This window comes from Heteronotia binoei, chromosome 4 (genome assembly GCF_032191835.1).
Source record: "Heteronotia binoei isolate CCM8104 ecotype False Entrance Well chromosome 4, APGP_CSIRO_Hbin_v1, whole genome shotgun sequence".
NCBI classification, from domain to species: domain Eukaryota; kingdom Metazoa; phylum Chordata; class Lepidosauria; order Squamata; family Gekkonidae; genus Heteronotia; species Heteronotia binoei.
The window spans coordinates 141,664,680-141,691,296 of NC_083226.1; the positions used below are offsets into that span (position 1 = coordinate 141,664,680).

The 26,617-nt window shown below is 39.1% G+C and overlaps 1 protein-coding gene across 4 annotated transcripts in view; it reads left to right on the forward strand.

Annotated features, from left to right (window-relative positions):
- Positions 1-26,617, forward strand: part of ADAMTS6 (ADAM metallopeptidase with thrombospondin type 1 motif 6) — a 231,690-nt gene that overhangs the window by 39,223 nt on the left and 165,850 nt on the right. For all 4 annotated transcript variants that reach the window (XM_060235914.1, XM_060235915.1, XM_060235912.1 and 1 more), the window contains exons 5-8: positions 276-493; positions 4,362-4,445; positions 4,989-5,134; positions 25,828-25,871. In XM_060235914.1, the coding sequence (XP_060091897.1) occupies positions 276-493; positions 4,362-4,445; positions 4,989-5,134; positions 25,828-25,871 (492 nt within the window). The remainder of the gene's footprint in view (positions 1-275; positions 494-4,361; positions 4,446-4,988; positions 5,135-25,827; positions 25,872-26,617) is intronic.

Genomic DNA, 26,617 nt, shown 5'->3' on the forward strand with positions numbered 1-26,617 from the left:
TTGCCACACATACACAGTATGGTGTTAAGCTAAATTGTCCTTCTAAGGCTGACCTATTGCACTGCTAGTCTTTTTAAGTCAGATAAGGCTGTTGAGCATTTTCTGATGAAAACCCAAGACATATATTGTTTATGAGACGATGGGGTTTAATTTCTTCCCGTAGTTACAACAAATACTCATTTAAGAATCTGGAAGATAATATAAACATAGAACAGATGTACTTGAAGATGTTAACATGGCAATCCATTTGATGTCACTAATTATTTGATTCCTAGAAGACCTCACAGGAAGCAATAAACTTTTGTGGATGAACAATACCTTTGGTATTCCAACTTCACGTCCAATTAATCACTCCTTAAGTAGTCCTCAGCGGCAGAAGAGATCAGTAAGCACTGAACGTTTTGTGGAGACGCTGGTAGTAGCAGACAAAATGATGGTGGGATACCATGGTCGCAAAGATATTGAGCATTACATTTTGAGTGTCATGAATATTGTAAGTTTGATCCGTCTACATGTTAATATAGCTCATTTTAATATTGTAGGCATTAATGATGTTAGTTTTAAATCTTAAAAAATTATATGCAGCTATTTTTAATCTAAGCTATTTTCCAAGTATGGTTAGTGTAGTTTATATGACATTTCAAGTACTGTCTGTAGTAAAGATTTCAACTGTATTTGTTACCGAGAAGCAAATTTCTCATTAGTGGTCTCTTGTAATGTTAATGGTAAATAAATTTGCCAGCCTCCAGGTGAGGCCTGGAGATCTCCTGCTTTTACAACTGATCTTCAGCTGATAGATATCCACTCCCCTGGAGAAAATGGCTGCTTTGAAGGGTGGACTGCACAGCATTTGCCATGCTGAGGCCCTATTCTCCCAAACCCTGCCTTCTCCAGGATCCATCCCCAACATCTCCAGGTATTTTACCAGGTCTGGTAACTGTAATTCTGAATGGACATCACACTAAAAACATTACTCCCAGCCAGCTTTCTACTTGAAATGGCTAATAGTGGTGTTTATTCAGTTCACAAGAAAATCCACTTGGGGGTAGGCATGCCAACTGACTGTTCAAAGTAGGAAGTGGCTTCTAATTTAATAAATCTCCCATGTAAGTCAAAAGACTACTCTTTTAAGAATGAAATTGACTGTAAGTGTATCTGAGGAATGCTGCAGTTAGCAAAGTGTTCTAGCCTGTTATATCAAGTGATAGGCTGGAGTCTTTCCTGAACCACACCTGCTCATGAGTAAACAGTTCAACCTGTTATTTAACACTGTAGGCTGAGACATTTATGGGTAATTCCTGTGTTATTTGCAAGGTATTTTGTTGAGAAAGGATTGCAGATACACAGAACACTATGGGAATCTATTCTGGCAAGAAAGAGAGGGTTGCCTTTTCTAGTCTCAGAAATAAAGACGAGATCTTCTGACAAGCTGTTTCTGCTTGCCACGGAAAAGCAGTGTGCCAAATTGCAGCTTCGGGGCAGCTTGTGTGAAAACCTGGAACAACCCCTAGTGGGAAATCGGTCAAATTTTGGAAGGAAAACTAGTATATACAGTATTTGAGATAAATGCTGTCACTTCAGCAGAGAAAATAAGAGGCAACAACTTGGAAGCAAACACAAGAACTGGAAACATATATTATGGATGTACTTTCTTAGGTTCCACACAGAGGCTTAACACCTTTCAATGACCTTTCATTGTAAATAATTCCTTTTCTAGTAGACAGTAATAAGTATTTGAGTTCTATGTTTAGTTCGGTGTTTTTTCAAAGATTACACTATCAACTGTGATGCTGCGGAGTTGTGGATATTGAGTTCCCATTGCTATTGCAAGGGAATACTCCCTTTTATCAATACTGGAAACTGGCCTCACTCATTCTATGTTCAGATAGCAGTGAGTGGTAGCACAACCATACACTGGGTGAGGAAGAGCCCTAAGATATGCAGATACACAACACAAAGAACTTTTTGAGGAGATTCTACTCCTTCTAATTCATAAGGGCTATTTAAGATGCCCCTTGAATCTACCACTGGTGCAATGGCTTAGCAAGGGGAATGGTAGGTAAGTTTTACCAAAAGGAGTCTATTTGTGTGCCAGTGTATATACAACTTGCTGCTTGTGCCACAGCAGCTGTAGCAGAGGGTTTTTATTTCTTGGGTGCGTATACCAGGAATTTGTTATTATTTATTTAAAAGTATTATATCCCACCTCTCTGCTCAAAAGTATTGGATACTATGAACTGTAAGTGCCTGGTTTTATCTGCCTTCTCCGTAGGAGCCACAAGTGAAATGGGGAGTGGGGGATGATTTTACCCAGTTCTCATGCTTCACTGGAGACCCAGCATCCTTGGTGACATATTGTATGTGAGGGTGCTCTGACCCATGGCTACTAAGAAACAAGGAAGGCAGAAAAGATCAGATTGTGTTCATGTTTTGTAGAATCCAATATTTAGCTTCTAAGAAAGATAATGATAATACCTTAAGCTAAAACAATTATCCAAACCAGTAAAAGCATTATAAGATTAGCAGTTAAATCACAGTATAATAGTTTGGCATTAAAAAATGATTACCAAAGCACAAAGGTCTAAAATTTCCTGAAATTTTGAAACCTTGGGTGTGGAATATGATTTCTTCTTCCCAGGAAAAGAGCAGTTTTGGGGAAAATTGAAATATTATGCAATACAAAGGTTCCTATCAAACCTAACTTACTTTACTGTTTTAGCAACGATGCATAATTCATAATTTGGTTAGCATTAGAGGTATGCAAAAAAAAAATCCATTATTTTTCATGTTCAGGTATATTAAACCTAGAAAGTATTGGTATCCCTGATATTGATACTGGTATTCCTGATATTCCTGAATCACAATACAGTATGGTATTTGGATTCGGTAAATGTTTGAGAAAGCCAATTTTTTCTGGCTTCATTATACCCTATTGGAACCATTATACTTAATGGTCCCCACAGGCTGTAATGGAGAATCAATCTGGGGGGTATTCAGGACTCTGTTGGGGCTGTTTTTTGAGGTTCAGGTGCCATATTTGTAGCATAGCTGTTGGTGCCTCTCCTCAAAAAATCTTCCCAGTTTCAAAAAGATTGGAGCAGGGGGTCCAATTCTATGGGGCCCAGAAGAAGGTGCCCTATTCTCCACTGTTTCCAGTGGAGGGGAAAAGGCATTTAAATGGATTGTGGTCCCATTAAATGCCTTCTCCAAACTGCCTGACTCTGCTGCAAGTGAATTCCAAAGGCATTTAAAGGACTTACAGTCCTTTTAAATGCCTTCTCCAAGCTGAGAGTTCATGCCAAAGGCATTTAAAGGGATGGAGAGTCCTTTAAATGCCCTTTAACTGCAGCCATTTGGCGGTATTTTGGAGATTTATTGGGTTGGCCATTTTCACAAATCAGTACCTGAATCAGTAGTCAACTTGGTAACTAGCTGACAAAATACTGATAAGGTATTTGTTTGTATTTTTTGGCTCAGTTTATACCAAGAGCACACCCCTAGTTGACATATAAAATTGTATTAACTGACATACAAATTTTTAATTTTTTTGTTTTCTGCAAGTAACATTGTAAATACATCTAGTAACAAAGTATGAAGGAGCCCCATGATGCAGAGTGGTAAGTTGCAGTACTACAGGCCAAGCTCTGCTCATGACTGAGTTCAATCCCAGTGGAGACTGGGTTCAGGTAGCTGGCTCAAGGTTGACTCAACCTACCATCCTTCCAAGGTTGGTAAAATGAGTACCCAGCTTGCTGGAGGTAAAGTGTAGATGACTGTGGAAGGCAAAGGTAAACCACCCCATAAAAAGTTTGCCATGAAAACATGATGCGATGTCACCCCATAGTCAGAAACGACTGGTGTTTGCACGTTTACCTTTTTAACAAAGTATGAAAGCTGCAAGCTACTGTATGCCATGCTTTGTATCAGTAAATGGCTTTCATTAATTCTTATAGAAAAAAAGTAAAGTATGGTTTAGGAAAAAACCTACCCATAATGCTTAGCAGGATGACATGACTTGCTCTATTAGGTGCCTTATGGGATAGTATGTATATGTCCCACCTCTAACCATACTAAATCATAATTACAAACATTTACAACAACCTTTCAGAAAAGTGTTTTGGGGTGTGGGATCAGGTTTCTTAAGGGAATGGCTGCGATGTTTAGACTGGTGGTGATTTGAGTCAGGGAAAATTCTCCTTCCTTTGCCAACCTGCCTTTCAAATTTGAAAGGAGTTTACCTAGTATAACTTATGTTCTGCGCTGAATGATAACTCATTAACTAACCAAATTATTTTCAAACATATGAAATTTGCATATGTTTTTGTCTGACTTTGTGTCTTTTCTTATTTTCTGGAGGTCAGGTTGCCAAACTTTATCGTGATTCCAGCCTAGGAAACGTTGTGAATATTATAGTGACTCGTTTAATTGTCCTCACAGAAGATCAGGTAAGAATGAGTTGTCATATGCTCCAGATTCCTTAACTATGCCATCAAGTTATCGCAAAATGTACCCCATTATTGTTCATAAAAATAGGATTTATTAATAAAGTTAATCTTCAGAAATCTATGATATAAAGTTATAGGAGCTTAGAAAGATGTTAATTTAAAATGCTTAACATTTCACTTAAATTTGGTGAAGATTGCATATTTGTGAGACTAGAAAGTTGTTCCTGTTTCTGTGTTTTGAAATTTTAAGGGCTGATGTGCTTTCTACCCACATATCCGTGTGTAGAGGAAAAGCTAATGTTTAAATCTATTCTATAATTTTTACATTTGACAAAATCATATTCAAGTATTGATGTGAAATTGATAAAATGCTTGCACAAAATAAACTGTAGTTCAGATTGAACAATGATAAAGTTTGGCAAGAAGAAATTATTCCTAGAAATCACTGCCTCTAATTATAGATCAGATTTAGACTTCAGAAGTCTTAACCGCTTACCCTAGTAATTTGTTTGGAACATTTCTGGTATGCATGTTGTATTGCAGCCAAACTTGGAGATAAATCACCATGCAGACAAGTCCCTTGATAGCTTCTGTAAGTGGCAGAAATCCATTCTCTCTCACCAAAGTGATGGAAACACCATTCCAGAAAATGGAATTGCCCACCATGATAATGCGGTCCTTATTACTAGGTATGGTTTGTTGAAATTCTCTCATTTCTTCTCTTTTCTTTTTCTCATTTGCTTTAACATTCACAAAAAAGGAAAAAAAGAAAGAAAACTAGAATTTAAGTGTTTGCATTTTTAGCAAATGCATTGGGTAAAAATATTGCTTATGTTTGACATTGTAAGAAAACATTAAGTAGTAGATTAAACTACTGCTTTCCATTCAGTAGTGGAAAAAGTCCAAAGTTTACATGGTTTTCAGCCTTAATTTGATTAAATGTAGCAGAAATATAATCTTGAAACGAATCAATGTGATTTTTTGTATACACAATGTTTTTTGAACGTCATGTTTTAAAATAATATAGAACAGGGTGAAAGAAAAATAAATATTAGTTATCATCCAGTAGATCTGTTCCTAAAGTTTTAGAACAAAATATAACAGAACATATTCTTGGATTGTACAGATTAGTGATGCTTCCATGAGGTAGCAAATGTAATGCCAATTTTTTAAAAAGTTATCTAGGAAACTACAGGCCAGTGAGCCTAACATCTTTTCCAGGTAAATTGGTGGAAACTGTTACTAAGCACAGAATTATTAAGCAGATTAGACTAACAATGTATTGAGGAAGAACTAGCTTTTTAAAAGGAAACTCTTTCTAACTAGTCTTTTGGAATTTTTCTGGAGGGGTAACAGACATTATATATTTGGATTTTCAGAAAGCTATTGACCAGGTTCCTCGCCAAAGACTGTTAAGTAGACAGTCGTGGGATAAGATGCTATTAAAAACTGTTTAAACAAACAGAAGCAGAGGAGGAGTAAGTGGATAATTCTTACATTGGAATAAAGCTGCAAACCAGCCAGCTGTGCACATAACACCAAATTGTTCAGGATTGTGAAAACCAAAGTCCACTCTGAAGAGCTCCAAAAAGAGCTTCTCTGTTCTGTCCTTTTGTTCACTAAAACATAAGGGAAGCCATGTTGGATCAGGTCAATGGCCCCACCAGTCCAACATTCTGTGTCACACAGTGGTCAAACCTTAGGTGCTATCAGGAGGTCCATCAACAAGGCCAGAATGCCAGAAGCCCTTCCACTGTTGCCTCCCAAGCACCAAAAATACAGAGCATCACTGCTCATTAATTTCATTGACTGCCTACAAGTTCTTGTATTGTGAGAAAGAGGAGAAAAGTACTTCTCTCTCTACCTTCACTATCCTATGCATAGCTTTGTAAACCGGTATCAGGTCCCCCACAGTTGTTGTTTCTCCAAACTAAAGAACCCTAACCTCTTAACATTTCTTCATAGGGAAGGTGTTCTATCCTTTATCATTTTAATTGCCCCTTTTTGAGAGACAGTAACCAGGCCTGTGGTCAGACTGGAAAGCTGAGATAGTTTGGGCACACCACAAATTATTCCATCACATTTTGTGACTTAGATTTTTGATCAGACTCCTACCCTGATCTGGCCTCACCACACACTTCTTCCATGGTTGATCATTCAGATCAGTGCTGTGCATCAACTGCAGAGTTTTTTGTTTTTTTTTAAACCCCACTTACTTTTTTTGGAAAACATTTCTTGAATGCATCTGAGTGCCCATGTGCATATGCATTACCATATGCTGCTGGATGTGGCTGTTTTAACAAGCCCATTTAATCCATTAGGGACAAGCAGTTATATCGGGCCAAACTGCCCCCCTGACTGCAGCCCAGTACTGTATACAGTATTCCAAATAGATTTATACGGGGTATTATGATACTTGATAATTTGTTTTCAGTCCCCTTCCTAATAATCCCCAGCATAGCATTTGCCTTTTAAAATTACAATTGCACCCTGAGTCAACGGTAGGTAGGTAGATAGATAGATATGTCAATTAAGGGGTACAGAAAGTATCAATATACTTTTTTAAACACACAAATCTTAAAGCAATTTGAACAATTTAATTTGAACAGTTTACTATAATAATTTTAAAATAGCATTTATAATTCTTTTACAAGATAAATTCTACATTTGCTTTGTATTGTTTAAGTATTTTAGATAAAATAGATGCATTACTGAGTATAAAAAAAAAATAATATACACTAATAATTTCTCCCTGACTTTCAAGATATATGAGCTTTTTATCTTGAGTATTTGAAAGTGTTAACATCTTCAACATGATTTAATAGGCAGCACCGAGACTTGTTGGGATAATTCTCATGATCAGAATGCAGCAGTGGAGGGATATTAATTACTTAAAAAGAACAAGAGTTGGAGAGGTGGAGGTATGGCTTTATATGACAGAAAAGGGTATGACACTCAAGTAATATCGATGATGAATGTGATAGGAAGTAGAAGGGCTAATAATAGTTGATGAGGGAACACCATATAAAACAAACAAGTCTTCACCCACTGGTAGAAGACAATGATAGGAGACAAACTTCCCAAGGGAGGGAGTTCCAAGTTTTGATGCCATGACCAAGATGGCAGGGGCACCTGAAGCAGAGCCTTTAAAAATGACCAGAGTCATTGGGTAGGTTCATATGGGAGTAGGCAGTGCTCAAGCGGTATACAGTATAGGGTTTTGAAGGTCAGTTCTAGTATCTTGAGATGCGTCTGGTAGAAAATTGGGAGCCGGTGTGGATGAAACAAGACTGAAGTGATATGGTCCCTACGACCCATTCTAGTCAGTGTTCTGGCATGTATCTGCCTTTCCTTCCCTGCATGTTCCAGTTAAACAGATATCATGAGCCTCACCCAGAAGCCTCACCCAGAAGTTGTATAGCCTTGTAAAGTGACTGGGCAGAAACACAAACCAAGCCCTTTTTCACTTTCCTCTCCCAAGAGGATCATAGAGCAGCTCCACCGCAGCAAGTAGAAAAATTGAGTCTGATGATCTTGGCTTTCTGTAGCCTTGTCTTCTTCACCCTCTTGGAACTGGGAGAACTAGGTTTGATTCCCTACTCCTCCATATTCAGATGAACATAAGAACGTAAGAACATAAGAGAAGCCATGTTGGATCAGGCCAACGGCCCATCCAGTCCAACACTCTGTGTCACACAGTGGCAAAAAATTTTATATACGGTATACACACACACTGTGGCTAATAGGCACTGATGGACCTGTGCTCCATATTTTTATCTAAACCCCTCTTGAAGGTGGCTATACTTGTGGCCGCCACCACCTCCTGTATAATAATATAGATGCTAGAGTGACCTTGGGTCACTCATAACTCTCTCAGAGCTGTACTGCACAAGAGCAGTTCTGGAGAACTCTCTCAGCCCCACCTACCTCCCAGGGTGTCTGTTGTGGGGAGTGAAAGGGAAAGGAGATTGTAAGCTGCCCTGAGACTCCTTTGCATAGCGAAGGGCAGACTATAAATCCAGTCTCCTCCTCCTCCTCCTTGAATTAATATTTCCCATGATCAAACAAAGTAGCAGAAGGATGCTTCTGTCTTTCTCTACCATTTACATGCACAGTGATGAAACGTTAATCTGTTTTAGTGATTATATAAGCAGAAATGAAAGAACTCAGAGGCACTGAGTTGTTGTTAATTGTGTTGTTGGGACATATAATAGCCCTTTGTAAAGACTTTTTTACTATATGACAAATTATGTAATTTTTTGATAATGTTAGCAAAATCAGTTCCATTGATCCAAGTACTATCCATCCCACTGCATAACCCAGTTTGCCCCTGCTTTTATGGTAGGTGAAGGCACAAAGGTAAACTGAAATAGATTTCTTACTGATTTACTTAATAAAGATTTACTGTGGCATGATGTTTTTGTGACCTAGATCCCACTTCATCAGATGTGCCCTATGGTGGTAGACATATATATGTGTCTGTAAATATAAAATTACAAAAATAGACTGATGTCTATAAAGAGTAACATTGGGAAGCACAGGCTGTGTCAATGGAGTAGATGAAGAGGGCGTTTTGGCAAGCACAGTTTGTCTGGAGAGGGACGAAAAATCCTGCTTATTTTAAACAATTGCGATTGATTCTGTAACAGGGGGATTTAGCCTGATTGCTGTACTCACAATATTAAACAGTAGCTTGAATACTGAATTATCAGTTCTTCTACCTGCTGAAAGGGTTGCAGTTATACTTGATGAAGCAACAGCAACAGCTATCATCTTTTTGGGGGGTGTGACTGGAAAGCAAAGTTAGATTTATAACAATTCAGTTTTTCTCCCCAATAGGGATCTGAAGCAGCTTCCATTGTTCATGTGCCCTCCATTTTATCCTCACAACAATCCTGTGAGGAAGGTCTGGCTGATAGTATACTGCCTATCAACCTTTTACAGAGGATTGGGGAGTATTAGAGGCACATGGGAGGTTGCTTAAAAGCTGTCATCACATTTTGTCTGTTGTAAAGACAACCTGGTTCAGGATGTTCTTATTTCCTTCATTTTTGGCCCTGTAGCTCCCATAATCATTCCCGGGGGTGGTGCCATTTTTCAGACATGTAGCATTATTTTCTGATGAGTTATGCCTGCCACAGAGACCCTTAGCTTTTATTGCAGATAGCACAGGGGGTTGTCTCGAGATAGCTTTGACCAGGATATTCTCATGTCTTTAATTTTTGGCACCGAAACTCCCACAATCATTCTAAAGCTGGTGCCCAATTTGAGTTATACCTGCCACAGATTGACAGATAGATGGGAAGGCCAACTCTTTATTACTAGAGCTTCATAGGAGCAGCAAGCAAAATGATTTTGTAATGATATACTTGGTTTGGATCAGGGTCATAGGGGGAGACAGATGGAATCTCTGTCAAGAGGCCCATGGTAGTGCTCAGCAGTCTTGGTTTCAGAGCATAGAACACTTGGGATTCGATCCCATGTGTCTTAAAAGGTGCTGTGAAGCACTAGAGCAAACTCTTGACCTGGCACTTAAGAATGTTTATGCAGTGTTTCTATAGTACAAACAGAGCTTTTTTTGAGCAGGAATGCGCAGGAACACAATTCCGGCTGGCTTGGTGTCAGGGGGTGTGGCGTAATATGCAAATGAGTCCCTGCTTGGCTTTTTCTACAAAAAAAGCCCTGAGTATAAATATGCTTAACAAAAAGAGTGATGTCAGTGTTTCTATATTTACTTTATACCAGGGGTGGCCAAACTACAGCTTGGGAGCCACATGTGGCTCTGTCACACATATTGTGTGGCTCTCAAAGCCCCCACCACTCCGTCAGCCAGGTCGGAGAAGGCAATTCTCTCTTTAAATCACTTCGCCAAGCCAAGCCAGCTAGCAGCTTGGAAAATGCATTTAAAGTTAAAATTGCTTTCTTTCCCCTTCCCCCTCCCTCATCTATTTGCCTTCTTTCCTGTCTTGCAGCTCTCAAACATCTGACATTTATGTATGCGGCTCTTACATTAAATAAGTTTGGCCATCCCTACTTCATACCATACATTACTCTGTAATGAGGGCCCAAAGTGTCTTACAACATCCATTTTAGCCTCATACCAAACTCTGTGAGGGAGGTTAGGTTGAGAGTGTGTGACTGGCCCAAGGTCACCCAGCAAGCTTCCCTGCTAGAGTGGGATCTGATGTCATACCCAGTTTTTCTCTCAGTAGGGACCCAAAGCAGCTTCCATTGTTCATGTGCTCTCCCATTTTATTCTCACAAGAACGCTATGAGGATGATAGATCCTTGTCCAACACTAGTTACTACACAATGCTGGTTCTTGATGACTGGACCATGATGCCCCTTCCCAGTTTTCATATACATTTTGAAATCTGTCAGGACGGAGTGCACCAGTCATATGTGCTACATGAACAGTTTTTGTGCTCAGCTCACTAATGCTTGCTGGGAACCCCTAGATTCTAGGGCCTAGATGTGATTATGGCAGACAAACTATAAAGTTAGCGCAGCAGTCTGCTCTACTACTCTCATTTCTGGAGCTGATGTCACTTAGCTTGACAATATACTGCAGACTGAAAAACCACTTAGAAAGCCCTTGGGAAAGTTAATTATCCGCATTTTAAAATAATCGTCAAATGTGCATTTCAAGTTGTTCCCCGTTTTAAAAGAAAATGGTCCTACAGTCTGTTAATTGGTAAGGAGTGTTGGTTTAGAGATAAGTGTCAAAGATCTGTTTTATATTAGATTAGATAAGGAGATCCTGCTTAAACTCATGTCAAAACATTATTAAACAAAAGAATATACAAGAAACTGCTGTCCTTAAAGTGCTTCCCCACCTCAGTCTTTCCTTTCTAGAGGGCATTGTGCCAGGAGAGCACTTGGAGGATCAGTACTTGCAGGCAGCAATTGCTCCTTTATATATATAAATATGACTTTTTTTGTTTGTTTAATTTTGAAGATTTAATGTTACTATTTTCCAGACCCAGTAAATGTTAATGAGAACCTACATTTGCTTGGACATAATATAGACAGAATTAAGTTAAATTATAAGTAGGATCTGAATTGGCACTTTGATTGTTAGAAAACTATCTAGATCTTTTTTTGTGAGAAATTACTTATTCATCTAGATGACAGTTTTTTTGCTCTGTTGAAATCTGAAAGAAAGTCTATATAAAATAATTTCCAAGTTATATTTGATACTGGAAAAACTGAACATCTATTCATTGTAATAATGTTAATAGGTAATAGATATAGATTAAACAAATGGATTTTTTTTGATGGGTAGTGAGCATTCTTCTGAATTCAGAATTGTTGGTAAAATGTTGTAGTATATTCCATGACATTGGTGATATTATGATTTTTGAGACAGATAATATTGCAAGCTTGCGAATTCATAACGAATACATTGGCTACAGACAATATGGAGTTGGATAAATACTGACATCTGTCTATTAGTACCTGATTTTCAATTCTGTATTTTAAAAAAAATACACATTTTTCATTTGAGATCCCATTACTCATAGAAGGATTCACTTGATTTTAAAGTAATTGGACTTAGAGCCAGTTTGCTTAACTGAGTAATAATGGATTGTAAACAGTATATAAGAAGGATTTCTCTTCACTATGCACATAACTTATCTCTCATGTCACCTCCTCCACTTTGGTCATCTTTTTTTTTCTTCCTAAGGGCTCTCCCTGCTACTTTCTTCATTTGCCATGAAGCTCACTGGGTGACCTTGAGCCAGTCATACCTCAGTGACATATCACACAGCATGGTTGTAAGGGAGGAGGAGAATAGGGAGAAGGAGAATCATGTATGCCTCTGAGCTCATTGGAGGAAAGACATATTTAAAAGTTGTGTTTTTAAAAAACTTTCTATCTTTGGTTGTTTCCACATGGGGGTGATTTCCATTTTGAACTCTTTGCTATGACAAATGCTGAGGCATTCATGTTGGTAATTGAGCATCCACATGGGGATTTCTTTAGTCTCTGCTCTCTTTGTGCCCACCATATCTTCCCTGTGCTGTCAGAGAGCTTCCTCTTAACTTAAAAAAACTTGGTAGTGGGTATATTCTTGTAGCAATAAGTGGTATGCCTGCCGCTGGGGTTTCTTTTTAAGCTGGGAGAAAACAGTTTGGCAGTGATGGTGGGGGAATGATGGGCATAAGGGGACAGGGAGAAAAAAATGGCACTGGATGTGGGTGGGAAGGTTCAGCAACCCACACTTCCTCATCCATATAAGGGCTAACCCAGTTTCTAGAGACACTGGATCTTAAGCAGGTTCTGGAAACACTGGAAGTAAAACAGAGGAGGGGTGTTATAAGAATGCTCCGAAAACCCCTACTACAGTGTATAAGCTGAGGCAGAAGAAATTGTTCATGTGGAGGTAACATTTCTCATACATTTTTTAGCTTGCCTAGCCACAATTATAAACAGTATTCAACATATGGCCATATTACAGGTTTACATATAGCTGAAGTCACTAGTTTATGTTCATTATTTCATGTCTTTAACAGTGAAAACCTTGACCCGGATAACCCAGGTTAGCCTGATTTTGTCAGATCTCAGAAGCTAAGTAGGTTTGGCCTTGGTTAGTACTTGAATGGGAGACCACCCAGGATTGCTATACAGAGGCAGGCAATGGCAAACCACCTGTGTTTGTTTTTTGCCTTGAAAAACCCTACAGGGTCACCAAAGTCGTCTGAGACTTGATGATACTTTCCACCACCACCAATAGGGAAAACTTCTTGGTTCCAAGTTGAAGTTCTACCTGCGTATACAAATTCTATTCTAGGTGCCCATGTAACTTTTTGCATTGCAACCTTAGGATATTTTCTGTTATATTTTCTGTTATTTTCTTATTTCCCTATGGGCCAAAAGACCAGCAAAGTATGTAATGTAAGGTTATGCTGCTAAAGCATGTGAGAAGAGCCTGAAAGGCATAGAAGCTTCACAGTGCTTGAATCTGCTAGGAAGTGCTATGTACATGAAAGATTTTGTTCTGTTGCCCTTTGTTCTGTTGCCCGAAACATTTGGCAATAGAGGTGAAAGAAGTGAGTCCTGCTTTCTAAGGGAAAGGAAAATGAGGAAATATAGGGTAAGAGGACATGGATGCCTAAGAAGTACTACAAGAGGGAGGGTAGAATCTTGTGAATCACAGGGACAGCATGGCCCTTGCATTAATTAGTTCATTCAAATTAGTTCATTCAGGAAGTGAGTAACTTTTATTTGAAATGATAATTTTATGTCACACACAATCAAAATAGCATTCAAAACTTCTCAATAACCATGATGGATCTGTTCTGTGTACTAGCTTCTCTGTACTAGCTGATGTCAGAATGATTGTGTTTAGTCAAATTACACTACCGATGTGTGTACTTTACTTCTTACTACTATTGTAGTACATCTTGTCACTGCTGCAGAAAGCCTTAGGAATTTACAGTAGAACTAGCAAAGCTTTAAAATCTTAACAGCCCATTAACCGCAGGATATGGTTCATGAGATTTAATGGTTAGTTGTTAAAATACGACAGAACTGTTCCATGGGGTGAAGAGCCAAAGAAATATTTGCTTTTCCTGTTTTTTTTTTTTCTTACCATAATAAAACGCAAGAACTGCACTGAGGAAACACTTTCAAAAAGTGTTGCTTTGCTTACATTTGTTTTATACCATATCTTCTTCATTAAATATATAATTAATCTGTATTAAGAAAGCTTTAATGAGTTTAATTAAACCAATTGTTTACATTAAGTGTAAGTAGAAATTCATTTGCTTTGCTTTGAAAAATTGCATGATATTTGAAAACAACTCCAAAATTATCCTATGCTATCTTTACATACCGGTTATTTAAATCGAATTAATAGGGAAGAGATGTTGGTAAAAGTAAGGACAAAAAACAAGAATCACACCAGTCACTGAAAGATAAAAGTAATGCTGAGGCCTTATATATAATTATATAACAATGGTTATTGAGTCAAAATTATGTAAATAAAAAATTCTTTTCAAAATCAAATTGCAGTTTGTACACTGTAATATCAAGTAAATACCAAACCTTTAAGTATAACTGTTGGAGCTTATTCTGTACTTAAAATTGCTCGAGAACTCATTATTGTATTTATATATTGTATTAAAGATTAACCTAAAGAAGTCTGGTGAAACATATAGGGAAATTGTAGCTGAGTAATACAATATATATTTTCATTTACTAGCACTATCAACCTTGGTCTTATTTTTGTCTTTTGTTAAACACAAATCAGCCTCCTCTGTGAAATGAGCAATTCTTGTACAATTTTATTGCTGCTTACCTCTCACTTTACCATGGAATTGGAGCCTCAGACTATTAATTGGTTGCTGTGGGGAAAGGAACATGGGAGAAATCAATGATTTTCTGCACCTTTTATTGATGAATCTCAGGATCCAACCCAAAGTTTCAGCCAATTTTATTTATATATTATTGAGCCAAAATCTGAGCTGAACTTTCCCCGATTTGAGACACGTTGCCCACATGTTAATTTCACAGATCTCCAAGTTTTGGGGTGTCACTTGGAGCTGCTTGGAAAACAAAACCCATCCACAAAGTCTGGTGCAAAAATGCTAGGTAATGGTGGCGATGTTTTCTGGGCTTGGAAACATGAATGGGAACCCTCAAAACTTGACAGGCAGTGCTGCCTGTCAATAATAGAGTCCAGTAGGCAGCCATGTTGGTCTGAAGCAATAGAACAAAGCAGTAGACAAGTGCACTTTTAAGACCAACTAAGTTTTATTCAGAATGTAAGCTTTTGTATACTCTTAAGCAGACTTCATCAGACAAAATGGGAATGGATGGAGCAATTCTTAATATAAGAGGGCAGTGTAGAATCATGGGAATGTTTGGTGTAGTGGTTAAGTGTGCGGACTCTTATCTGGGAGAACCGGGTTTGATTCCCCACTCCTCCACTTGCACCTGCTGGAATGGCCTTGGGTCAGCCATAGCTCTGGCAGAGGTTGTCCTTGAGAGGGCAGCTGCTGGGAGAGCCCTCTCCAGCCCCACCCACCTCACAGGGTGTTTGTTGTGGGGGAGGAAGGTAAAGGAGATTGTGAGCCGCTCTGAGACTCTTCGGAGTGGAGGGCGGGATATAAATCCAATATCTTAGCAGATTAAAAGAATCACAAATAGGGATCTGTGTTTGTTAGTGTTAGGACAAAACAGGGCTGAAAAAACACTGGAGGGTGATAAAAAGCAGACTGCTGTTGTAGGTGCGAAGTGCCATAAATCTAGGTAACATTCTGGCTTTATTAGTTTAAATACAGGGCATGGTTTCTCAAGAGATTAACATCCATTATAGTTTGTCATTAGAAAAAAAGGAAGATGTTAAAATACAGTGGAGGATGGTTTGGTATATACAATAAGACAAACATCCAGTATCTCCCATTTGAGTATGTCAATACAAAAAACAAAAACAAAAACCCCAAATATTCTGATACACTGTTCTAAAAGAGAAATAATATAAGTTAGCCATTAGAAAAACACGGTGCGTTAAAATATAGTGGAAGGTGGGTTAGTATATGTAATGAGACAAACAGCTCACATCCCGCAGAGCATGTCAACACAAAAAACCATTATTCTGATACACTGTTCTAAAAGAGAAATACATTGGAACATTGTGGATGCGCAGCTATACTCAGTGAGAGTTGGTAGCATATGTAATGAGATTAAAAAAACCCCAATATCCCTGTTTAGTCCCGGGGAGGTGTTTGTTCCAAGTTTCATGATCATTTGTAATTCAGCAATTTCTGTTCTTGAAGTTACTTTGCAGTTACTTTGCAGTAAAACAGCTACTTTGAGGTCACCCACTGAATGCTCAGGAAGGTTAAAGTGTTCTCCAACAGGTTTCTCAATTCTGTAATTCCTGATGTCAGATTTGTGTCCATTTATCCTTTGGCATAGGGTTTGTCCTGTTTGCCCTATGTAGAGAACTGAAGGGCATTGTTGGCATTTAATGGCATATATAATGTTGGAAGATGAACAAGTGAATGAGCCTGAGATGGTGTAGTTAATGCTGTTTGGCCCAGTGACTAAGTTGGCACGTGGGTTTATTGCAAGCTCTGGTCCTGGTGTTCCTGCCCAGATGCGATGTTGTCAGGGCTGGTGCTAGGCTTTCTGTTGCCTTAGGCGAATCACCCACTAGTGCCCCCCCCCATTATTAAAAAAAATACCCATTCCAAATACCAGTTCTGCTTAGCTTTTGAGATCTGACAAGATCAGACTATATCATACTGCCTTCTCTCCCAGTCTTCCTGTACATCAGGGGTGGGGAACCTCTGTCCCGAGAGCTGTATATGACCCTTGAGGTCACTTGGTGTGGCCCTCAGCGATTGCTGGACCGAACCAAGCCATGTGGCAGCCCCCCTGGGGCCTGGCTGGCCAGTGAGGATTGTGGGGCCCAGCTACACTGTGCAGCAGCCTCCCCAGGGCTCGGCAGGGATCACAGGACCCAGATGTACTGTGTGGCAGCCTCCCTGGGGACTGGCTGGCTGGCTGGCCAGAATTGCTGCAGGGCCTGGAAAAGTTACTGTCACAGTTCAGTTTGCACTGGATTATCCCAGATGGTGTGGCCTAATATGCTAATGATTGTGTGACCTAATATGCTAATATTAGGGGATGTGGTCTAATATGCTACTGAATTCCTGCTGGGCTTTTTTTGTAGAACGTATGCATTTGCCTAGGGCAGTGGGCCATGTGTGTGTTAGGCTGTCCTCACGTGACTTCAAATAGAAAAACAATTATTTGCATTAATTTTGCTGGCCTGAAGTATTCTTCCTCAGCTGAGCACTGTTTTTCAAGCTGATATTTTTTTATGGCCCACGAATGATGTTATAAGTATCCATATGGCCCTTGGCAGAAAAAAGGTTCCCCACCCCTGCTGTACATCATCAATATTTGGCTATCAGTGGTGAACTTGGAACCAACTTAACCGTAATATTTATTCCATTCCTGTTCTTTTTTCTTAGGCTTTGTGTCTAGATGGAAAGTCCATCTAATCCTGATACACAATCTCAAATTCATTGAAACAGTTCTGAATGCTGCCATCAATTGAACTTTTCTGCCCAAATAGAAAGCTTTCAATATTTCTACCATGGTAACTGTTTCTCTACTATTCTTTAGAACCTGGGAAAAACATTCAATGGGTCTTTTTATCTCTCGACTCCTTCTGTGTCAGTCCTCAGACTTTCAGTTATGGTTCCTTTGCCATTTCATGCTAAGATTATCAGTGTTCCTACCTTACAGTTCTCACCGTTCTCTTTGGCTCCTTTTTCGTCTTTCCCTCTAGTCTCAGCATTCATTAGCATTCTTTTTTTCAGCCGTATGGAGTTACCAATTCTCTGAGACAAAGGGAACTGGGATGAACATACTGCCAAATGTATAACAATTGCAATAATCAACTTGCAAGCTAAAAAAAAAAAAAGCTGAGTTAAATTTTCCATAGTTCCCATCCTTTCTTCAGCCTTCATCCTGACGTGGATCTTCCTGACTGTTGATTAATGTTAACAAAGTCAAGCAAGAATGGCGGAAGAATCCTTGGAAGCCTGGATCCTGGTCCAGAGCCCAATTTGGCTCTGTTTTAAGGAACAGCTACTTGAATAGTTTGGTTTTGTGTCATACTCTGCAGCCATAGGAATAGGTAATCTTTCATTTAAAAAAATCCAAACATGAAAGTACGACAAATAATTTGTTGTTTGGTGTACTAGAAGTTAACTTGCAATGAGTAATTGGGTCATTTTCAGGATTGCTCACCTAACAGAATATAATACATTTCAGTTTGTAGGATCTGTTGTGCCCTTAACACTTGGAATTATAATTTAGATTCTGTTTCGAGTTGTGATTTGCTGTGTGATTAAAAAACTTTGAAGCAAGGTTGCCAAGTCCAATGCAGAAAATACCTGGGGACTTTGGGGTGGGGCTGGGAGACTTTGGGGGTGGAGCCAGGAGACTTTTCCATTCCCCAAAATGAATAAATAAAAATACAGCAGTGCAGTTCCCCGGAATACAGTCTTCATTTCGTTATCCCCCAGCAACTGGCTGCACTTTCACTTCCACTCTGTCTCTTTCTCACACACACACAGATGCACACAGCAGCCAAAATAAACACAGTCTGAAAGCACACTCTTTGTAGTCAGACTGGGGCAATTTACTCACCGTGGGAGTTGTTGACTGCTCAATACTCAACCTAGTTCGTCAGGCTAATGCAGGGAAACCTGAGGTTACTATTTTAATGTGCAAATGGCTTCTTAAGGGACTGTAACAGAGGTTCTGCAGGCTTGCCCTGCTGCCATTCATCCTGGCTTGAAAATTTAAAGGCACACACACCTTTCTAGAAGCAAACTGTTCTCAATGTCGTCTTAAGCCTTCCAAAGTTTGAAGGCACATGGAGGCTGTTGGGGCGGAGCTTCCCCCCACCAACCAGCTGACTGGGGGTGGGAAAGAGCCTGCCAAACTGTGAGATCTCCCGTTGGGACCTGAGGACTGGCAAGCCTACTTTGAAGTGGTACCCTAGCCATCACTGCTAACAAATGACTTGTTCTAATCTTTCCACAAAAGTATGCATTGGCTATCTAGCTTCAGTGTCGAGACTGGTTGTTTTGGGGTTTTTTTAAAATAATGTGTTAGTGTAAAAAGCTTTGGGCCTTGAGCAGCAAAATGGTTAAATTATCAGCTGTGAAATCTTGGTGACCTTATTTATTGCTGATTTCAGCTGACTGTAAATGCTGCTGTAGCTCTTTAAAAAGAATGCACAGAGTTGCGCAATGGAAAATTAGGGAATGGAAGATAGATGGAACATAATATTGGCTACAAGGAAAAAATCTAAATACTGACTTTATATAGTCTAACTGGTATGTTTAATTTAAATCTTCACTTTCAATGCATCTTGAAAGTTTGGTCATGTGTTCAATATGTTGCTATCATTAGTCATTTTGAACTGTGCAATATTTGTAAATTGTAATACTTTAGATTACTGTTCTGTTTTTCTGACATGAAATGAGATGTCTTCACACCTATTTGAAACAAATTCTGCATTTTGCAGCTATAAAACATGGAAACAAACCTGTATGATGAGAAGTCTGAGTTGGCATGAGCATAGTTCAGGTTTGCTATATCAGCTGCTTCTAGTGTTTATTTTAAGCTGAAGCATAACAATGATTAAAGGCTTAGGCTACCGTTTTCACACAGCTCCAGTGGTGCAAACTTTCATTTCAGTAGTTACTTATGCATAAAGCATTTCGCAGACTGAGATGAGTGATGTGCTGAAAAATCCTTTAAAAATCAGGTTATTTTAGGAGGGGAAATTCTCACTTTTTATTTTGTATTGGAATTTGCATTATAGATTTACATAAAAGGTAATATTAGAGAGATACATTGTTTGGTAATATTAATACTATTTTAAAGTACTGTATAGGCATGTATTTACATATCTTCTCCCACTCCTTCAAAACATGTGGGAAGGAGTGGATCTTCAGATAGAATTAAAGGCTTTCTTAATGCTCGACTTACTCCTGATTTTCTTGGCAGTCGATCTACAAGAATTGGAATCAGTTTGGGCATTGGAATCAGTTTGGGCATTGTTTTTCCACATGCCTATCCTCCCTTTGCATTTTCACAATTTTGGAGTTGGCTTATGTTCTTTGCATATGCCTTAAATAATCAGGGTTTTCAAGGGAGAGTGCTGTTGTCATTGATGGTGTCACAGCACCCTCCCTGTTAATGTTTGCTCATGTTTATATCAATGTATCCAGAGCTTTTTTTTGTAGAAAAAGCCCAGCAGGAACTCATTTGCATATTAGGCCACACCTCCTGTTTCAGCTGTAGGGTGGGTAGGAAAACAGTGTGGGTGGGAGGTGAGTGAAGGCCAAGTGTTGTGGGGTGGGGGAAGACAGCAAGGGTGGAGGGTGTGTGAATGTCATGAGTAATGGAAGTAGTGGAGTGCCAAGGGTGTAGGAATAGTTGAGAGGAAGAGGTGGTTGCGGGTGGTTGGTAAATGGATGGGTGGTGAGAATTTGGGAGGTGGGAAGACACCAAGGATGGGGTGAGTGAATGCCTTCACTTGGGTGGGTGGGAAGACAGCAAGGGTGGGGGGCACCTGCCCAGAGCCTCTTTCTAGAACCTGTTGTATTTTCTCCAACTGGCCTTATTCCTTGTTTGAATAAAATTCTGTCAGATGCCACAGCAGTGATGGCAGCAGCAGCTTGGGCTAATACTCTGTTCCATATTCTAGAATTCTTCAGTGAAACTGCTGCAATCATTGCTGCAATGAGGAATAGATATTATTTGCATAGGTCTGTCTTTTTCTTGACATAGTTCCACCATAATTCTGAGGATCGCTAGAATGTGATGGAAGCATTAGTCTTTTATAGTTGAGTATAATATGACTGTATAACATAGAAGCAGTATTTTTAATTAAAGTTGTGTCATATACATTTTTAGTTAATTGCTACTATGGAAATGCAATACTTTCCTGTTCTTATAATTCACAACACGGTAGATGAATAAATCAAATAGTGAGATGAAATATCAGAGGCAGCTCTTTGGCTTACTTGTGGCAATTTTTAAAATATACAGCAAACTAATAATAGAAAAGCTATTTTTACTGAGAAACGTGACATGTAAATTGTTCTTTTCCTTCCCTAGTTTAAATAGCTTTTTTGGTTCTGAGGCTTTTGAGGATGAAACCGAATGAGCTGTGTTCTTTATTTTAAGGCAAAATGCTGTTGTGGTATGCCACATTCTGTAAGATTAAGCAGATGCTATGACCAAAAAAAAAATCAAAGTCGACTAATGTAATTCTATGCAGAGCTACTCCACTTTGCCCACTGAAATAAATGGCTTGGGGTGCATTCAGACGTACCATTAGTGGCGACACAGTTCCGTCTCGCTGACGGATTAAATATGTTCGTCCAGACATCCACATCTGGCAATTGAGCGTCATCTGGGGTCATCCCAGCTTGCTCCAGATCAATGCCGCATTAATTTGATAGCGCAGAAAGTCCGGCCCTTTTTCACTGAAGCAGCACACGATTGGTTTTTTTCCTGTTTGGACAGCTCAAGCGCGATAGTGCCCCGTGGAATGTTTACAGTCCCTCCCACTTTTTTTTAAAAAAAGCCCCAGCAGACATGTGCATTGCCAGATCATCCGGGAATCTGAGGTGACACTTCTGCTTCTCTGATCAACACAGGGGGAAATGTTATCCCACTATTCAGAACAGGAAAAAAAATATTTTTTTTCCAATGTGGAGGATGTCCAGATATCATTGTCACTGCCAATTTCCAGGAAAGTAGTTCCTGGCAGTCCCCTGGTTTGAATCGGCAATGTTAATTCCGGAAACTTTCCCCCCTTCTCCACCCTCCACCTCTGAAGCAGTGTTTGATTTCCCACCTCCAAACAGTTGGGTGCATGTTCAGTGGACCCCCCCCCCCCAGGAATCACCATCTGATCATGCATGCTTCAAAAAAAGAGCAGGATAGTATTGGATGTCTGATCGATCAACAACAGGATGAGTCGCATTCTTGGATGCTTGTCTGATTGGCCCTGCATCGAATCAATATTCAGCAGTTCAAATTTGAGCGATACACACCCGCTTTTAATGTGATGTGTGACCACACCCTTAGACTAGATAATACATAGGATTGCCTTTTGCCTTGTACTACAAATTGTTATTCCTAAAACATATATGTTCAGGTTTTTGCTAAAACTATGAAAAAATTATAAGCTTGTAATATGGTTGACAATTGGGGGCATGGGATCCCCTGGTTTGGAGGCCAACCCTCCACTTCAGGGTAATCAGAAAGCGAGGAGAGGAAATGTCCAATGGGCATTCCGTTGTACTCCATAGAGACCGGTTCCCATATGGTATAATGGATAATTGATCCATGAGTATCTGGGGCTCTGGGGGGAGGTCTATTTTTTGAGGTAGAGGTAGCAGTTTTCAGCATAGCTGCTGGTTCCTCTTCTCAAACCCCTCCAGTTGTATGAGCCCCCCAAAAGGTGCCCTATTCTCCATTATTTCCAATGGAGGGAAGGTATTTAAAAGGAGCATGGTCCCTTTAAATGTGATGGCTAGAACTCCGTTCAGTCGTACTTGTCACAACCTTGTCCTGGCTCCACCAGGTATTTCCCAGGTATTTCCTGAATTGGACCTGGAACCCTAATTTATAATGTTTAATCCCCAAACAATTCACCCCCTGTCCAGCTTCTTTAAATCCAGAAAGGAATAACTGGTTATTTTTTGCAAGTATGGTTTCTTTAATCATGGAGGTATTCAGCTTTATCCAGAACTCCATAGGAGGAAATAATCTCACACACAAACAGGGGTTTCCTGTGATTTCATCATTGACAGTATGTTTGGTTTGCATTGTAGCAAAGGAAACGTTTGCACATGCAGGACTCCGTATGTACTTTGAAACATATACATCTGCATTTATATATATATATATATATATATATATAAATGCAGATGTATATGTATATATATATATATATATGTATATTTGGAAGGCACGCATTCTTAAAGAGTATTTACAGATATCAGATACTGCTTTTTCACTGTCAGCTATAGCGGTTGAAACGTGATACATTTCTACAGTTAGAGTGCCAAAAAAATTAAAAGTACATTTCAGATGTTCAGAGCACTTCACTTACTTTGCATAATGTTTATACAATTTAATTTTAATATATTGTATTATTAGGCTGCGTGCAAATCAGTTTGAGACTAAGGAAAGATTTAGACTAGGGACTTTTTGGCTAATGCTGTTCTTAATCACTGCTATTAAACTAGCTCTCAATGTATTTCATTACAGTCAGTGCCTAAAGCAATCTGTAACAGTCAAAATAAAAGCCCAACCAACTAAAAACAAATAGAATACTAAAAACATGCAGTAACATTGTTAAGAATTAATCATAACAATAAAAACATTTTTTACTTTTAAGGTTTGCTGTGGGATTGAGCTACTAACAGTGCCATTTTAAGTCCACTGGCTTCAATAGATTTAGAAGAGTGTAGTTCTGCTTAAGATAACCTGCTAAACTGTTGAAATTCATCAAAAATATTTCATTGTAATTAGCAGAAACAGTTTAAAAGCATTTAAAATCTGTGAACAAAGGAACTATTGCAGCTTAGGAGTTGCAAATAAAAAAGAGATGAAGAATCTTGACAGTGAGGATAATGTTGCAGGAAAAGGAGATGATGATATTGGATTTATACCCCACCCTTCACTCTGAATCTGAGTCTCAGAGTGGCTTACAATCTCCTTTACCTTCTTCCCCCACAACAACTACCCTGTGAGGTAGGTGGGGCTGAGAGAGTTCTTAAAGAAGCTGCCCTTTCAAGGACAGCTCTGTAAGAGCTATGGCTGACCCAAGACCATTCCAGCAGCTGCAAGTGGAGGAATGGGGAATAAAATCCGGTTATCTTATCTGGTTTTCCCAGATAAGAATCCATACACTTAACCACTACACCAAACTGGCTCTCAAAAACTGTCATGTAAAGCCTTTTCAAAACAATTTCTCTATAGAAACAGTGCCTTCAGCAATTTAAAATGTGTGAGTTCATATGAAAGAAGGCATTTGCTGAGATACACTGATTTCAATCTTTTTTCCGTCTATATAGTTATGAGTACCCAGCTTGCTGGGGGTAAAGTGTAGATGACTGGAGAAGGCAATGGCAAACCACCCCGTAAAAAAAGTCTGCCATGAAAACGTTGCGATACGTCACCCCAGAGTCGGAAATGACTGGTGCTTGTACAGGGGACTACCTTTACTTTTTTAACTATAGTTAATTTATTCTTTATCTAGTATGGGCCAATATATAGATATATAAATCCACATATTGGGTTCACAGTGACAATAAACAGGTGATTTTGCAAACTTGGGGACCCCCCAGTTTTGCAGAAAACCCTGAATCGAAGAAATTTGGGGTTTTTAATAGGGTTGCCAAGTACCTTGAAGCCCCCAATGGGGGATTCTCGCGCGCCAATGCACACTGTGCGATGATCACTCTAGGTGATTCCAGGAAAAAACTATGGTTTTCTTGGATGCTTTAGCCATTTGGGAGGGGGAAAGCTCTATGGTACCATTGCTGGCACGATGACGTCACTTCCGGGTGACGTCATTGCACTGGTGATGTCGGGGGAGGTTCCCCCCACTGGCCCAATGTGGGCCAGCGGGTTAGGAACCTCCCGGGTGGGGAACCCCCGCCCACAGATACCCACAGATCAGTTCTCCATTATACTCTGTGGGAATCAGTCTCCATAAAATATAATAGAGTTCCCAGCTGTCATTCCCCCCCCACACACACTTCCCCCCGTGAACTAAGGGGAGAGCCTCCAAACTGGGGATCCCCTGCCCCCACATGGGGATTGGCAATCCGATATGGGATATATCGTCTACAACCCTACCCGTGTTATCTGTTCATATTATTACTAAATAACAAGTGAAACCATGGGAAAAGAAGCAGGCCCTACCTAAGACATTCTGTTGGTCTATAAAACACATCACCCTTCTTATTCTTCTCCCCCCTTCCAGGTACAGGATTAATGTACTTGTTGCCATTTAACAGTTTATCCTGATTTTTATCTTATACCTGGGGAGTTATAAAAAGCTTAGCCACTTCGCATTGAAAATGGTCAAACATTCATGTTATAGATGCTTGAAAAGAATGTCAAGCATTTTGTTGGTGATATCTGAACCATTGCTTGAATTTCTAAAATGAAATACTTACATATAAGTTTTCTTTCTCCTTTTCTACTTCCTTCCTGTTTTGACATGTTAAATTTTATGCAAAATGGTGAAACAAATTGTTACTGTACTGTGACGTACTTTAAATGAACCAAATAATACATGAGAAAGAAACTTACATATTGATATACAGAAGGTTTTGGACATGTGAAAGTTGTGTGATACTTGTGTCAAAAAAGGAAGCAAAGTGCAAAATGTTAGGATTTAAACATAACTGTTCCACATCTTAAGTAGTGTTCTTGAGAAGAAAAGAACTCAGTAGATTCTAAGACTGTTTTGCCAGTTTTCTAGTTCAAATGGTAATGCTATGCAGGCCTACTGCTGTCACTTCATAACAGAATGGCAGACTGTTTTATAAGGCCAGAGATTACAAAGGTCCACTTTAACCTTTTTTTCCTTCCTGGCAGGTGTCCCACTGGCCTGAGGCCAGAGGCTGTGAGCATACTGCAGCCTGTGGTTTACACCAGAGAACGGAGCCGACACTCCAGCTGGCTGCACATAATTACACTGATTGCAGTCTGACAACTGGAGTTACACTATAGAAATGTGATAAATAGAAAGTGTATTGCTGCTTTGAACTTCGTATAAATATATTTGTTTTCCTTCCCCCTTTTACAGATATGATATCTGCACATATAAAAACAAGCCTTGTGGAACATTGGGTAAGGCTGCAGAGTGTAACCAAATTTACTATTGTATTGCTTGAATGAGTCAGTGTTTGATATTTGATTCATTCGATTTTGTTTCTTGAAATGATTTTTCAAATTACATGTTTATACAACAAATTTGAAAATACATTTTGCTAGTAAAATAATTAGAAATAAGTTTTTTTAATTATAGCACTAAAAACAAGAAAGTGGTCAACATTTTAAAATAAATAATATGGCTCTGATGTATTTCTCAGTTACAAAAAACACCCCCCGTAAAGGGGAAAAAATAAGAAAAAAATGTAAAAAATGTGTTTGAGATAATTTACCTGATTGCCTCACGTAGTGAAAAAGCTGTCCTGTTATCCTAATCATTTTCTACACACTTGTATTATTACGTATTTAATGTGGTTTTGTTTTCTGATAAACCAAAATTTGCTTGTAAGTTGCTTTTTAATTCATTAAGTAAATTAATATAATTAAACCTCTTAAAACCCCAGACTGTTCTTTAAAACTTATGCTTAGTGCAGTACTGGAATACTTAACAAAGAAATGTGTTCTGTACAATTTTGTAATCTTGCTGCACTGTTTTCCTACGGAATCAGCCCTGTGCTGTTCCTGCACCTCAGTGGTCACTTCATATCAATGGTGGTGCAAATCCATCCCTATGGGCATAAGTTAGACATCAACCAGCAAACAAATTAAGTAGGTTCACAGCAGGAGCACATTCAGCCTGTGTTGAGGGCACTGGCTGTGGAATA